The 16203-nt window shown below is 44.2% G+C and overlaps 1 protein-coding gene across 1 annotated transcript in view; it reads right to left on the bottom strand.

The window, feature by feature from the left end:
• Positions 1-16203, bottom strand: part of LOC133761791 (maltase-glucoamylase-like) — a 180687-nt gene that overhangs the window by 82168 nt on the left and 82316 nt on the right. The window contains exons 64-75 of the mRNA XM_062194622.1: positions 15909-15993; positions 12562-12618; positions 10846-10970; positions 10462-10550; positions 7973-8022; positions 7384-7551; positions 2954-3106; positions 2419-2619; positions 1730-1884; positions 1480-1648; positions 1065-1161; positions 123-235 (exon numbers count right to left, since the gene is read on the bottom strand). Coding sequence (XP_062050606.1) covers positions 123-235; positions 1065-1161; positions 1480-1648; positions 1730-1884; positions 2419-2619; positions 2954-3106; positions 7384-7551; positions 7973-8022; positions 10462-10550; positions 10846-10970; positions 12562-12618; positions 15909-15993 — 1462 coding nt within the window. The remainder of the gene's footprint in view (positions 1-122; positions 236-1064; positions 1162-1479; positions 1649-1729; positions 1885-2418; positions 2620-2953; positions 3107-7383; positions 7552-7972; positions 8023-10461; positions 10551-10845; positions 10971-12561; positions 12619-15908; positions 15994-16203) is intronic.

Genomic DNA, 16203 nt, shown 5'->3' with positions numbered 1-16203 from the left:
GTATCTCTCTAAGAAATATGAAACAATTCCAGTTTCTCACCTTAGAGTTGCACCTAAGAATGTGGGTTTGGCACACAGAATGTGCTGTGTAAACACTTGGCAGCCAGCTGACTCCCTCCTACCTCGGTGTACTGCTGAGTGACAAGCTCTGGAGTGGGCCCCAAGAACACATAGAAGTCCAGAACTCCCCCTGTGGTCCGGTAAGTCAGGGCGGGCGTGGGCTGGAAAGTCACATCTGCAACACAGGAAATGCCAACCATGCTGGAATTTTTAATTGGAGGATTCATCCTTAATATCCATACCACCCCCGTCTTCATGTGCTCACCCTATGTTTAGAACTAAGAGCAATATCCACAAGAAACTAAAAAAAAAATTCCATGAAATTCCATAGGTTCCCATCCCCAGATGTTTCCCGTTTGGGGTGTTTTATTATCTTGTTATATGATGTATCATTATCCTCAATTAAAAGTCTTGTTATCACTTTTATTTCAGTATTGTATAGAATAAGCAAGAAGTTGCAAAAACAGTACTCAGAGTGCCTGTGTACCCATTCTCAGCTTCATAAAATGATAATGTCTGAAAAACAATTATACATTCTAAAAATCAGAAAGTGACATCCATGCAATATTATTCACTCAGGTACTGACCTCATTTGTTTCATCTGTTTTCAGATGAATATCCTTTCCCTGCCACCATAATAATACTGTTTCCTATGTACCATAAATTTTTCTCATACCCTCACATCCAGAAAATTGTAATCTGACTGGCATTTTCATTGGTTACTTAAATATTAAATTTAACTTAAACGAATTCAGTTTAAAAGCTGGCTCTACCTAGTTGACCTCCAGGATATTTGAGACTCAGACCAGCTACCCTTTTTTATATGACATTTGACCAAATAAGACTTAAGTGACATCTTATCCCATGTTACTGGACTGGAATAAGGAGGAAGTCAACAAAGAACACACATCACTGCACATAAACTGACAATGTGAGCTAGGACAGCTGGGTCAAATACATTATAACACTACTCATAAATGAGGGGAACGATGCCACAGCCTTACCCATGGCATTGCTGTTGAGCAGGAGCACTCCGTGGGCACTGCCATCCTCCTCCAGGCCCATGTAGTAGGGGTGCACGCCATAGGCATTCAGCTTGTACTGAGAACCAGGAAAGAGAGGCGGGAAGGGGTTAAAGACATTGTGGCTGAGAAACTCAACAAAAGTATGACGGTTCAGACTTCCCCAAAAAGTTAATATAGGGAGAAAGAAACTCAGCAAAAATTGGATTCTTAAATGAGCCCAGTCTTCCTTGTGAATAAGTTAAACACAGCTGAGACAGAGAGCCTGGGAACTACAACCCTGGTAGAGAAGCAGAATGTGGGATCCAGCAGGTGGAGTCTGGGAGGGCACAGCACAGCGCGTGCACACCCAGAGCTGGCAGAGAGGCAGACACAGAACCCAGCGCTCCGTCCTTACCCCCGGGGGCTGGTCTCGGGAAAACATGCCCCACGTGTGCCAGTTCAGGTCTCTCCTGAAGGACGTGTGCTCCGTCTCCCCAAAGCCATACAGGTACGCAGAGGGCAGGCGGGTGGAGATGCGCATGAACAGGTCATTGAACAGGAAGCCGAGCAGCCGAGAGTCCCAGCTGCAACACAGACAGGAGACTGGAGAATAAACGGACCTCCCGCGGGCCTCGAGCAGCTGACTTTCCAAGGACAGCACTTACATGACAGCGCCTGTGCTCCTGCGGCGAATCACGACCCCGAATGGGTTCTCCCCAATGGAGACTTCATAGAGCTGACTCTCAGGGCTGCTGGCTGGAACCCCGGGTAAGTTCAGAGGAACTGGGACCTCATACCGACTGTTGTTGGGGTCATAGATCTAGGCCAGAGGAAACAGGTGTTAGACAAGGGTGCAGATGGGGGAATAAAGTTTGGTGTTCTACTACAAAGAAGGTGACTATGGTTAACAATAATGTATTCCGTAATTCAAAACAGATTGAAGACAGAATTGAATCCTTTCTACAGAAAAGAATGAAAGGTGTCTGCAGGATGGATGACTTAAATATGCTGACTTATCAATGTATTATGAGAAGACAGGGTGATGCCAGATTGTGAAGAATCTTAGACGACACATTGGCCTCACCGCATTCATTTGTTTTCTCAACAAATATGGGAGTTCTTTCGATTTTCAAGTTCTGTTGCAGATTTCAGATACACCAATATAAAAGACAACTTCTTGTCTTTGAGACGCTTACAGTTTAATACATGAATTTACATAAGAGCTGCTAGGCCTCCCTTAACTCTTGTAACCAAACCATGAAAGAAAAAGAAATCGCAGCCCTTTGGTAACTGTTTCTCAGATACCTCAAACAGGGGGTCCCAAAATAAACTCTGATGCAGACACCGTGCTTACCTTAAACTGCAGCATTTCATTCCTGTGGTAGGTCACTTGCAGGCGCAGGGGGTTCACGGGTGTGGACGGGAAGGCGTTGGCTTGAACAGAGGACTTTAGGGAGATGTCAGCAGTGGCTCCATCTGAGTTATACTGAACATTGCTGACAGAGTATAGATCATTGACAAAGTAGCAGAAAGGGACCCCAGGAGAACTGGATTCCTGAAAAAGAAGGCCAGTGTTAGATCAGTGTGTGGTCTTAGAACTATCCAAGAGAAACAGTGGGGACACGCAGTGTACGGGGAGAGAAAGCCAGTCTGCCACTCATTCACTTATACATCATTTGGCAGTGGCACATATTTAAATTCCCAGTCACCAAGCAAAATAGTTATGCAATTTATCCCACCCCTAGCCCCACCTACTCTTTACAGCCAAACCAGTTTTCGCTGGAAGCTCATTTGATGGATTTTAAGCAGTTGCAGAGGTACGGGAGCTACCAACATGAAAGTGCAGAGAAAACGGAGAGGTTTTAAGGCGCGCTAACTCCACCAGTTACCTCCCAGACACAGCCACGGGCAATGCAGTTGTCTGCAGAAACTCCCTGCTCATCAGGATAGCAGTCGATCTTTTCCTCATCCCTCGTCGTCAAGGTCCACTCCACCGTGTACGCTTCTCCCAGGACAAGGTCAATTTCTGTGATAACAGCAACCTGTGGGGATGGAAAGACACAGGCAATCCATCCGGATGGCAAAGGTCTCTCTAAGTAGTGAAATAGAAATCAGACCAAGGTCTCCAGCATCTAATTACATGACTGTATCTGATGTGGAGAGCTGTAGGCATGCTGGATGGAAGGATGCAGGGGCACACATCTCCCACTCTATCAGAACCTTGTAGGTCAGTGTGGGAGAGTTAGGTCAAACGAAACCTGGAATGAACAGCCCTTTTCTTTCCTTCCCTGACTCCTCTTTCCCCTCGTGATGTCAGAAATTCTCCTGCAGGCCAAGTTGAGCTGAGTCCTACTCCCTTCTCTCCAAACCAGTGCGCAGCCATGAGAATCACATGACCTGGGTTCTCCCCCCACTTTCTTCTGAACAAATTATTTCCATTTGGGGGTCTCAGCTTAATCAGTTATAAAATCGATAGAATAGCAAAATCACGAACTTTCCTTGTATTTCCATCACAACAGCCTTTTCATTTCTCCAAGTCCCAAAACTCAAAACTTGAAACCTTTACTAAATCCCAAACAACAATTCATACATTCAATATTTTTCTATTAAATATTTTACAACTATTATTTTGGGTTTCTTATTTTTAATTTTTTATTTAGTCTGAAGGTTAGAGCTACAGAGAGAGGAGAAGAAGTGGAGGGAAAGACACACTCACAGAAACAGAGAGAGAGACAGAGAGAGACAGAGAGAGACAGAGGGAGACAGAGGGAGAGAGATCCTCTACCCACTGCTTCACTCCCCAAATGGCCACAACAGCCAAGGCTGTGGCAGGCCAAAGCCAGGAGCCAGGAGTTTCTTCCAGGTCTCCACATAGGTCCTAGGGCCCAAGCACTTGGGCCACCTTCTGCTGCTTTCCCAGGTACATTGGCAGGGAGCTGGATGGGAAGTGGAGTAAATGGGTCTCAAACCACACCCATATGGGGTGCTGGCACACAGGCGGAGACTTCCACTGCTATACCACAATGCTGTTATTTTGTAGCTTCCTTGTTTTAATTTCTTCTATAAGTTGAATTTTGCACAAAGTTTTTGCTCATTTGCAATGATAAAATCACATTCTAAGAGTTATTATCCTTGTACCAGTCTCCCGTTCTCTATCATCTTGCACCTCCTTGTCCTACTAATCTGCCTCCCTCCACCATCCAGAGTTCCCACTATGGCACAGTCTTGATTCAAGGATCAACATGAGACCCTTGGAGAAGAAGTCAAGCATGAATTCATTTTGGCATCTGAGTTCTTGAAAATCTATCCATAAGTTTCCTATTTTAACTGATCCCATTGCAAATGTGAATACTAGCTGTGCTAGTTCCATAAAATTAATTGAATAATAATGTAAGTCTATTCTTACAGCTTAGGCTGAGTTATTCTGATACCTCACCTTAGAAAGCTTTACCTAGGCAAATCCCTTCCTACTAAAATTAGCCCATTGGAAGAATACACATGTAGATGCCTGCTCCATACAAAATATTTCTCTTACTCACTATTTCAGTTTAGAATACCCAACTGCCCTCAAGAGCTCAATTTTTAATCAATGCAATGTAGGTGTGAACATTAAAAGGTAAGTTCAAATCCACTGAGCACTGCTAGCCAAGCGTTTTTCTTTGTGATTTAATTCTCTCTCATTTATATTATGACACATAATGACTGGAATGAAAAAACATTTCAAATCCCAAGAGAAAGCAACAACTCGGCTGACAAACTTGAGCCATTGAAACAAGGTCTGCTACTCTCTACCTTCTAAATTTCTTTTTTTTTATATATATTTATTTGACAGGTAGAGTTACAGACAGTGAGAGAGAAAGAGAGAGAGAAGGGTCTTCCTTCCCTTGGTTCACTCTCCAAATGGCTTCAACGGCTGGAGCTGTGCTGATCTGAAGCCAGGAGCCAGGAGTTTCTTCCTGTTCTCCCATATGGGTACAGGGGCTCAAGCACTTGGGCCACAGCAGAGAGCTGGACTGGAAGTCAAGCAGCCGGGACTAGAACCGGCGCCCATATGGGATGCCGGCGCCGCAGGTGGAGGATTAACCTAGTGAGCCAAGGTGCCGGCCCCACCTTCTAAATTTCTTACTGCAGAAAGGGGGGAAAAAAAATCCCAAATCAATGAAAACCAATTGGGGTTTCCTGTCACCTGTAGTTTATGAATCCCTAACTGAAACACTATTGTCCAGGGCCCAGTTCTAGCAGTGAGGTTGTGCTCCACTCTTTTCTTAAACTTTGAATACTCAATTAGGTATATGTTACCATTTCCTATATGTTGATTTGGTTCCTCTGCCTCTTCAGGATAGATTTCTGTGTATAAATTGTCTCCCTACCTCCCAAATTCAGCAAACGCACTCCTTTGGTCTTATACAAGTGGCGTCAATGACAGATGGAGTCTACAGAGCTTGTGTCCTCAAATGCAGCCTTCAGACGTGTTGCACTTGGACACACACTTGCCACCCATATACTGGTGGGTCTCTAACACTTTGTAAGAAAGCTCCACAGTGTTGCCAAGACAAACAGTGTCATCTATTTGTCACTATAGTAGAAGATAAAAGTGACTTATTTTCAGAGCCAGCATTGTATGCACAGTGTGTAAAGCCACCACCTGTAGTGGCTGACGTCCCATATGGGCGCCAGTTCGAGTCACAGCTGATCCACTTCTGACCCAGATCCCTGTTAATGCAGCTGGTAAAGCAGCAGAAGACAATCCAAGTCCTTGGGCCCCTGCACCCACATGGGAGATCCAGAAGAAGCTCCTGGCTCCTGGCTTCAGATAGGCCCAGCTCCGGCCATTTGGCCACTTGGGGAGTGAACCAGAGGATGGAAGATTTTGTCTGTTTATCTGTCTGTCCCTCTCTATCTCCCTGCCTCTCTGTAACTCTGCCTTTCAAATAAATAAATAAATCTGAAAAAAGTGACTCATTTTTCCAAATTTTAGAATTTCACTCACAAATCTTGGGGACCCAGTATCCCCAGTGCTAGGTTACTGGAGTACCTGTGGTTAGGACTATCAAGGGAAATATTTCTCATAAATAATGAATGCTTACAGGTACTTCAAGATGTCAAGTCTCATGATAACTGATGAAAATATTACATTATTATCACCTAACAAGATACCTACCCATTCAATATTATTACCAAATTATTTTCTTAAGATATTTCTTTCACACATGGTATTGGAGTAAGCCATATACTTCATATCCCAGTAATCCCAATATTTTTTTAAAACACAAGGCAGATCCAAATGCCTTAAGAGCTGATTCTGAGGCCAAAGTGCTGTTTAGGACATCTGCCATTCTATGAGTCTGCTGTGATCCCAGTAGAAAGAACGGGCCATCAAAGAAGGAGGTACCTTTCTCTGAAGGGAGGAGAGAACTTCCACTTTGACTATGACCTTGTCTAAATAAGACTGAAGTCGATGAACTCAAGAGACTTCCATAGCCTTGGAAACTCATGACTAGAGCCTAGAGAAATTTCTGATGCCATAAACAAGAGTGTCAAATTGTTAAATCAACAACAGGAGTCACTGTGCACTTACTCCTCATGTGTGATCTCTGTCCTTAATGTGTTGTTCAATGTGAATTAATGCTATAACTAGTACTCAAACAGTATTTTACACTTTATGTTCTGTGTGGGTGCAAACTGATGAAATCTTTACTTAATATATACTAAATCAATCTTCTGTATATAAAGGTAATTGAAAATGAATCTTGATGTGAATGGAAGGGGAGAGGGAGTGGGAGATGGGAGGGGTGCGAGTGGGAGGGAAGTCATGGGGGGGGAGCCATTGTAATCCATAAACTGTACTTTGGAAATCATATTTACTAAATAAAAGTTTAAAAAAACACACAAGGCACTTCAAAGTGTTAATCTGGGGACCGCTACCTCTCACCCTTGTCTCCAGCATCATCCAGCAGCTTTCCCATACACTTCCCATCTAATCCTGTTGCTCACTTTCCTAACTAACCCTGCTCTTCTGTGTCCTGTGATTTTCATTCCTGTGAATGTCAAGTCAGGGAGCACAGTCACTGAGGGCTGGGGAAGGGAACTGGCGTGGACAGATCAATGCGCCTTAGCCCCATTCCATGGATGTTCCCAAGATCATCTGAGCTCTGGTCACTTGCTCAGCTTGGTTCTTCTTCCAGTCCCCTCAACCAACCATACAAGTCTCAGAGCGTGCTCTGGTTCTGCAAGAACTCACGCTGCTTTGGCAAACAGGAATGCCATTGTGTTACAAAGGATTCTTGACAAACTACATCAGCACATTATGGATTTTTACCTTCAGGTTATAATCATAAGTGACTTTGGGAGCCATCGGACTTAGAACACCATTGTGTGTCACTGTAACATTGCTAGGTTCCTGTGATCCAAAGATTTTAATCTCTTTAAATGCTAGATTATTTGGGTCCTTGTAGGTTGATTGTGAGATCTTCACATCCAAGTGGTTCTGCAAAAACAATCAAGGACAATTAACCACAGAGGCATCCATGCCCTACATAAATTTCTCAAGTCATTTGGGTATTTCAACCTAGACCTGATGGCCCTGCAACTTTGAAAAACCCTCAGCTCTACTAATGTGTTCTCAAGGAATAAATTCAGGTTAATCATCCTCTGAGTAAAAAAAGTCAATACATACATTTTTAAAAACTGTCATTAGAAATGCTAGCTGCTTTGGTTTATCTACATGCACATCATTGCCTCCTTTTGATGATCAGATTATTCCATGCTCGGAGGCTAAATGGAAACAGGTCTCATATGTCCATATGAAATTTCAAATAGAAGAGCACACACACACACACACACAAGCACATATGTGCTAATGGCCTGACAAAGCCTATATCTGAGATTCGTAAAAATCAGTTACTCACTTGGGTGACGGAAAACTCACATAAAAGGTAAACATTATTGGCCACAGTATCTGCAAGTGAGAGAGAAAAGTCAGACTGGACTGCCCTCCACAGAAAGAGATTTCACTCCGCCTCTCTTTCAGGCTACATTTGGACGTCACAAATGGTAGCATTTTTGTCTTTTTATGGCTGGATTATGTTCATGCATCAGTGGATGTTATTTCATATCTTAACTTTTATGAACAGTGCTGCAGTGAAAATGGAGCTATAGATGCATCTTCTTAAGAAACCTCCACTCTGTTTTCTCCAGTGGCTCTGATATGGATACAGCAGGTAGGTAGACTAGGATCAGGAGCTGGAAGCCACATCTCCCCCACCCCATGTAGTCCTATCCACCCACTTGTCAATCAAATGACCCCTTCCTCAGGATGTATCTCCCCTGACCTGGGTGGCACCATGTAACCCCTCCCCTTTCCAAGCTCATAATAATCTTAGCAAAATGGAGGGAGCTCTCTCTCTCTCTCTCTTCAAGTGGACCCACAGCAAACAGGGTCCTAAAATCTCTCTCTCATCTTTTCCCTTCCTGGTCCACTCTTCCTGAACAACACCCACATGTGTGTGTCTTCCTTACCTTTTAAATAAGCTTTATCACTTTGTGCATTGTATTTGTGCCTGTATTAAAATGTTTAAGTAAGAGGCAAGAACCTGCAATAGGAATTTAGATCCAACCTAGGCCACAACAACTGTACCAATGTACATCGATAAATTGTAGAAGCATTTCCTTTTCTGCAGACCCTCACCAACATTTATTATACCTTATTTTATAATAGCCATTCTAACAGCAGTTAGATCATAGCTCATCTTGATTTGTATTTCTCTGTTGATTAATAATATCATTCACATTTTCAAGTATCTGTTGGGCATTTCCTTATCTTCTTTAAAAATATTTATTTGGGCATTTTGCCCATTTTAAATTGGGTATTTGGGGTTTTTTGCCACTGAGTCATATGAGACCCTCATACATTTTTTTATATTAGTCCATTCTCAGATACAAGTATATGGTTTGCAAATATTTTCTCCCATTCAGTAAACTGACTTCTAACTTTGCTGATTTTTTCTTTGGCTGTACAGAAGCTTTTTATTTTGTGGCATTTTTTTTCTGTGCTTTTGAAGTCATATCCAAAAAATTATTGCAAAGAGTAATGACAAGGAAATTGCTTTACTTTATTTTCTTCTTGGAATTTAGATTCAGCTCTTATATTTAACTTTTTAATTTTAAATGTACTTTTTAGTGGTAAGTGGGGTAGCAAGAGGTAATGGAGAGAATGCACCTGCCAGACCAGGAGACATCTCAGGAAGAACTGGGAGCCTAGCTGGCTGCGTTCAGAGTAGAGATTTTACGAATATGGGTCTGGCCCTGTGTCTCTCCTCCCCTCTCCCTCTTCTGGAATATTGTTGAGTAGAAGGTTTTCTAGATGTAGATTTCCTGAAATCCCCCCAGAACTTCCTAAGGGACCCAATACCCACTTGGTGCAAGGTAGGGAAAACTCCCCTAAGCTGCCCCTAGAGAGGGTTGGGAGGTTACGGATCAAAAGCAATACTATAGATATATAATTCCCCCTCAGGTTTGCTTCTACATTTCTCCCCTCATTCAACAAGACAAAAAAACCACCCAAAAAGGCTTTCAAACAAGGATAAGACTTCTGATGTGTAAATATGAGTATGCCCCCAAGCCTTATATATATGTGTGTGTGTGTGTATATATATATATATATTTGTACAATAACCAAGATACAGAAATGACGTGCCTGACAGCAAAGCAGCGGAAACAGAAGCTGTGGTAAATACAGGAACTAGAATATGATACCACCACAGAAAGAAAGAAATGGAATTTGTGACAACATGGAAAAACCTACACACTATTTTAAGTAAAATAAGCCACACACAGAAACACAAATATGGCATGATCTCATTTCTATGTGGAATCACAAAAAAAATTAGAAAGACAGGTCAGAATGGGGGTTGCCAGGGACTGAAACGTTAGGCAAATGGGGAGCTGATGTTGAAGAGTACAGACTTTCAGTTTTAAGATGAGCAAATCCTAAGCCTCTAATGTGCAGTAATAGCCATGGAAGTACTAATTAACTAATTAATTAACTAATTAATCAGAAGGTCACATTGTATATATTCAGTGTTACTTGATAAATAAATATTTCTCATTTCATTAACTATTTTTAGAAAGACTATCTAGATATGGAAATGTAGGGATAATCTTGAAAACCAGTCTTCCAGGTGCCCATTAACGATGAAATGAAACCTAAGTGTATATAATGTGTGCCGTTGGCCTATGAGGGGAGTTCCAACAGATAGAACGGGTTTTTTCTTCTTTTGAGTCCCTTTTGCTGTTATGTCTGCTGTGATTTCTCCCACGGCAGAGGACCATCAGCAGGGAAGGCCCATAAGGCAAAGACACAGGACTGGAAACAGCGACTTTATCATCACATGCTCACCTTTGGTGTCTCCGTCATCCCAGAAAAGTTCACCTTTCGCTTCTTTGTTCTCATCCAGGGCGATGATAAGACCAAGAGCGTTCTGTCGACTGTGGGAAACAATATTTATACACGAGACATGGACTGGAGGCACAAACAATTTTTCTAAATCACCTTTGAATGCTTCTTTCACGTTTCATACGGGGACAGTCAAGAGCAGAAGGATGCATGGCTTTTTGCTAGGAACAAAGGCAGTATCACCAGGCACATCTTTCTCCGGTGTTAGTAATGTCACAGGAGATAGATATCTACATCAGCAATGAACATCTATGTTTCCATATTGGTGGGCTTCATTCCAACTTGTGAGCTAGCTGCTATGGAAAGCGAACCCCAGTCCACGCTCACCTCTGGTTGGTGTTCAGCGCAGGCTCCTGCCAGGGCAGGATGTAGCCGCCACGGACGTGAAGGTTGATGTGGTCCAGAGGGGCGGGCAGGACCTTCCACTGGGCCTTTGCATTAACATCTGCACCCTGTGGGGCAGAAGAAAATACAAAATGGTGAGAGACAGGGCACAACAATGCGCTGTGCCAGACGCCTTGTCCATACCTCTGAACACGCGGCCTGCATTTCACCATTCAACACATCAGTCACAACATTCCCCTCATTCTCCCAGGTGCTGAATGAAATGTGCATTATGGCTACCTCATCTTGTACAAGACCCTTCAATCTGGGGTTTTACAGCTCACACAACTTAAAATGTAATCTTAGGCCTGCACCATGGCTCAATAGGCTAATCCTCCGCCTGACGCGCTGGCACACCAGGTTCTAGTCCCGGTCGGGGCGCCGGATTCTGTCCCAGTTGCCCCTGTTCCAGTCCAGCTCTGTGCTGTGGCACAGGAGTGCAGTGGAGGATGGCCCAAGTCCTTGGGCCCTGCACCTGCATGGGAGACCAGGAGAAGCACCTGGCTCCTGGCCTCAGATCCTGGCCGCAGCAGCCATTGGAGGGTGAACCAAAGGTAAAGGAAGACCTTTCTCTCTGTCTCTCTCTCTCTCTCACTGTCCACTCTGCCTGTCAACAATAAAAAAAAAAAAAAACACACACACACGTTATCTTGGATCTCAGCTACTCTCACTCGATCACCTGTTTCTCTGTGACAGAGTGCTCACTGCTGGAGGAGGTAGAAAACGCTTTCATTCACCTTTGCAGGTTCCTGATAAACCCACACAGTGGTATCTATGTTACTCCAAAAGACATTTAGCCAAAACACAGAGAGGACAAGGCCTCCATACTTTTGCACTTACTGCATGTAAGGATACAAACAAAAACTATAGTTACAGGCCAGTGTTGTGGCCTAGTGTATAAAGCAGCCAACAGAGACACCAGCATCCCATATGGGCATTGATTCAAGTCGCAGCTGCTCCACTTTTGATCCAGCTCCCTTCTAATGTGCCTGCGAAAAGCAGCAGAAGATGCCCAGGTGCTTGGGTCCTGCACCCACGTAGGAGACTCAAAAGAAGCTCTGACTTCTGGCTTCAGCCAGGCCCAGCACCAGTCATTGCAGCCATTCAGGGAATGAACCTGTGGATGGAAGGCCTTCTTTTCTGTCTCTTATTCTCTCTTTGTAACTCAGACTTTCAAATAATCTTTTTTAAAAATTAAATTAAGCTTAAAAACTGCAGTTACAGCAGTACTTCACATGTTCAGTAGTATCCGCCATATGTATTACTCTGAAGAGAGATGGTACAAGGAAAGATGAAGAAACACAGGTATAGACCATGGACAGCCAGCTCTGACTGTGCCATGGTATAGACCATGGGCGGCCAGCACGACTGTGCCATGGTATAGACCGTGGACGGCCAGCACTGACTGCGCCATGGTATAGACCATGGGCAGCCAGCACTCACTGTGCTGTATTTTGAGTTGTTTTGCAGCCCGGCGATGAGGGAAGTGGTCTGACCCCAGCTGGAGGTGAGAAAACTGTAGGACAAGGTTTAAAGCAGTGGGGCTGAGACCATATAACAGGTGGGATCCGAGGCAGGCTTTGTCCTGAGGTCTGTCCCATCTAAAGCTTCCATAGTCTACCACTCTCCCAAGTTGCATAAACATGTACCAAAACTTACCGTGTAGTAGTCATACCAGCGGGCTTCAGGGAAATACGCACTGACTTCTCTGGCGTTCTGGAATTAAGCAGAGATAAGGCATGGTTGGTGGGCACAGTTATGTAGGGCAGAGTAACCAGCAGAGAAAAGAGTTAACACCGGAGTGGTGGCCTTGGACCCACTTGGATCTCCGTTCAGGTGAGCAATGTGGGAACCCTCCTCCCTTCTTCTTTGGGGACAGGGGACACGTCTCTCCCACCCACGAGTGGCTTCCATGAGCAATGTGGGGACCCTCCTCCCTTCTTCTTTGGGGACAGGGGACACGTCTCTCCCACCCACGAGTGGCTTCCATGAGCAATGTGGGAACCCTCCTCCCTTCTTCTTTGGGGACAGGGGAGACGTCTCTCCCACCCATGAGTGGCTTCCATGAGCAATGTGGGAACCCTCCTCCCTTCTTCTTTGGGGACAGGGGAGACATCTCTCCCACCCATGAGTGGCTTCCATGAGCAATGTGGGGACCCTCCTCCCTTCTTCTTTGGGGACAGGGGACACGTCTCTCCCACCCACGAGTGGCTTCCATGAGCAATGTGGGGACCCTCCTCCCTTCTTCTTTGGGGACAGGGGACACGTCTCTCCCACCCACGAGTGGCTTCCATGAGCAATGTGGGGACCCTCCTCCCTTCTTCTTTGGGGACAGGGGAGACGTCTCTCCCACCCATGAGTGGCTTCCATGAAGCCTCCGGTCCTTTCCAAGGCTTCAAAGAACAAGAATCACCATTTGCTGATTGACTGACTCCACCCCTTCTTTAAAGAAATTAAAAAAAAAAAAAACTGAGTTTGGGTGGGAGATAGAAAAAATTCTCTAGATACCATAAAATTGCATTTTAATTTTTATTCCATTTTAAATGCAAAGGAGGAGAGAGAGAAAGTTTGTCCAGGATGGGCCAAGCCTAAAGCCAGAAACCTAGATCTCACTCTAGTTTTCCTATATGAGCATCAGGAACCCACGTACGTGAGCCATCGCTGGCTGCCTCCCAGGGTGAACATAAGCAGGAAGCTGGGTCAGAAGCAGAGGAACCAGGGCTCAAACCAGGCTCATGGAAACGGGATGCAGGTTCTCCAAGGGCATCCCGACTTCTGCAGCAAAGGCTGCTGCACAGGTGCAATGACAGTTGGGAGTGCACTAAGCAGGTATTTCAATCAGAAGCCAAATCACCGGCAGCTGGAGCCACTGCCTGTGAGGCTGGCATCCCATGGGAGCACTAGTACCAGTCCTGGCTGCTCCGCTCCCAATCAGCTCCCTGCTAGTGCACCTGGGAAAGGAGGGGAAGATGGCCCAAGTGCTTGGTCCCCTGCCACCCACGCGGAAGACCTGGACAGAGTTCCAGGCTCCTCCCTTAGCACTGGACCAGGCTCAGCAACTGCAGCCATTTGGGTATGAAATAGCAGACGGAAGACTCTCTCTCTCTCTCTCTCTCTCTCTCTCTCTCTCTGTCCCTCCCTTCTCCCTCTCTGCAATTCTGCCTTTCAAGTAAGTAAATAAATAGTTTAAAAGATAAAACAGAGAAAAACAGCTCCTGCTTCCTGGAGGGCCTTTAGCGGAGGGAAGCGAAGGGCCATCAGCAGCAAAGATGGCACTTGTCGCTGTAAGCCATCCCACTGAAAATATTTGTTTCAATAGTGATTTACTGGGGAATGTAAAGAAATATTTAATATCCAGACTATCTCAGCAACTCAAAAAATTCCACAACAAAAAACAATGAAGTAATGGGCAAAGGACCTGAACAGTTTGCAAAAGAAGAAATATAAATGCTCCCCCCCAAAATGAAAAAATGCTCAATATCACTAGCAATTAGGGAAACACAAATCAAAATCTCAATGAGACATGCTCACCCATGGTAGAATAACTAATGTCCAAAAGACAGAGAGCCCCGAATGCTGGCGAGGATAGGCAGAAAGGGAAGTCTTGCACACTGCTACTTGGAACGTAAATCAGTGTAAGTGCTGCAGAAAATACTAAGGAGATGTCACAAAAAATACTACAAATAAAAATTGTTTAGCAACTACAGATGGACTTGCTATATGCTCCAGTGATGCCACTGCTGGGTATATACCCAAAATATATGAATTTTTTTTGTCAAAGACATACCTGCTCTGCCATGTTTGTGGTAGCACTGTTCACAATACACAAAATATAGAATCAACCAAGATGTCCATAAATAGAGGGATGGATAAAGAAACTGTCATATATATACACAGTGGAATATTATTCAGCCATTAAAAATATTGAAATTTTAACATTTGCAGCAAAATGGTCAGAACTAGAAGACATAATGCTGAGTGAAAAGCCAGACAGCAAGACACATACTGCATGTTCTCCCATAAAAGTGGTAGTTAAAATGGAAGGAAGGGAGGGAGGGAGGGTGGGAGAAAGGAAGGAAGGAAGGAAGGAGATGGATGCATGTCTATCAGTTTGTTATAAATACAGTGCTTCGTCAAACTTTGTTTTAAATATTGGTCCAGCACATTGATAAAAATTACATACTACCATAGTATTAATGATATTGTGGCTACTGTAAAATTTATTTTATATGAAAGTGAAACACCTTTTCAATTGATTACTGTTTACAGCCCTTGCCTGTTTTCCTACTGGAAGGCTCTTTTCTGATAAATATCATATATTTTCTCTGACATGTGACAGTTAATACAGAATACAGAACCTATACAGGAAGGGACCGGACATCTGGTGATGCGATTATCATTTTCAGTCCTTGTTTACACTCCTGTGGAGCTGTGGTCTTCCTACTTTTTATTTGGTGAATATTATGGTCAGTGGTGAACTAAGCCTGGGACTATAGAGTAGATTAAAATTATGCTTTGTAAAAATTAATAAGTAAAGAAAGAAGAGAAGGATGGGGGTTGGGGGAGCGAGAGGGACAGGGAGGGATTATGGTTATCATCTTAGAACTGTACTTATGAAATACATGAATGCTGTTCCTTTATGTTAATGAAAATTTTAAAACTTAAAAAGAAAGTTATCTCAAAAATTAATAACGAAAAAATTTTAAATAAAAAATAAAAAGAAGTTGATATTACTGCCACCCTATTCATTCCTATTTCAGCAAATGAGAAATGATTTTATCATCAAGTATATCCTGTTTGATTGTCCTAAGAACCACAATTCCTGGGCTGATTTGAAGCTGAAGGAGCTGAGGCCCAGAGTCCCTGAGTGACGGGCTCAGAAGGGGAGGAGGAGACAGGCAGAACAAGAAGCAGGTGTCAGGACCCCAGCACCAGGCCTCTCCTCCCCTCACTGTTCTCCAGCCTCACAGCCAGGACCCTCTGCCCACCAGAGGCCCCCTACTCACGGGCTCCAGCACAGGGCTGACCAGGAAGGCCGGGCCCAGCAGGAACTGACCATCTATGTCCCAGGTCACCCGGTCTGACACAAACCTGGAAAGGACAGGAAGGTGCCACGGTCACAGCCCAGCCAGCCCCAGCCTGAAGGAAGTCCTCAATTCAGATCCAAGTCAGGAGCCAGCTGCACCTGAGGATCCTTACTCCTGGCCTAGGTCTGGCTCAGTCAGGGACACACAGGCCCCACAGCCAACTGTTCTAGGACATGTTCATCAGACTTCAGAACTGGGGAGAGTTAGCTGTTAG

This window comes from Lepus europaeus, chromosome 1, assembly GCF_033115175.1.
Source record: "Lepus europaeus isolate LE1 chromosome 1, mLepTim1.pri, whole genome shotgun sequence".
NCBI classification, from domain to species: domain Eukaryota; kingdom Metazoa; phylum Chordata; class Mammalia; order Lagomorpha; family Leporidae; genus Lepus; species Lepus europaeus.
Note: the sequence above shows the minus strand (reverse complement) of the source record. Positions and strands in the feature narration are given on the sequence as shown.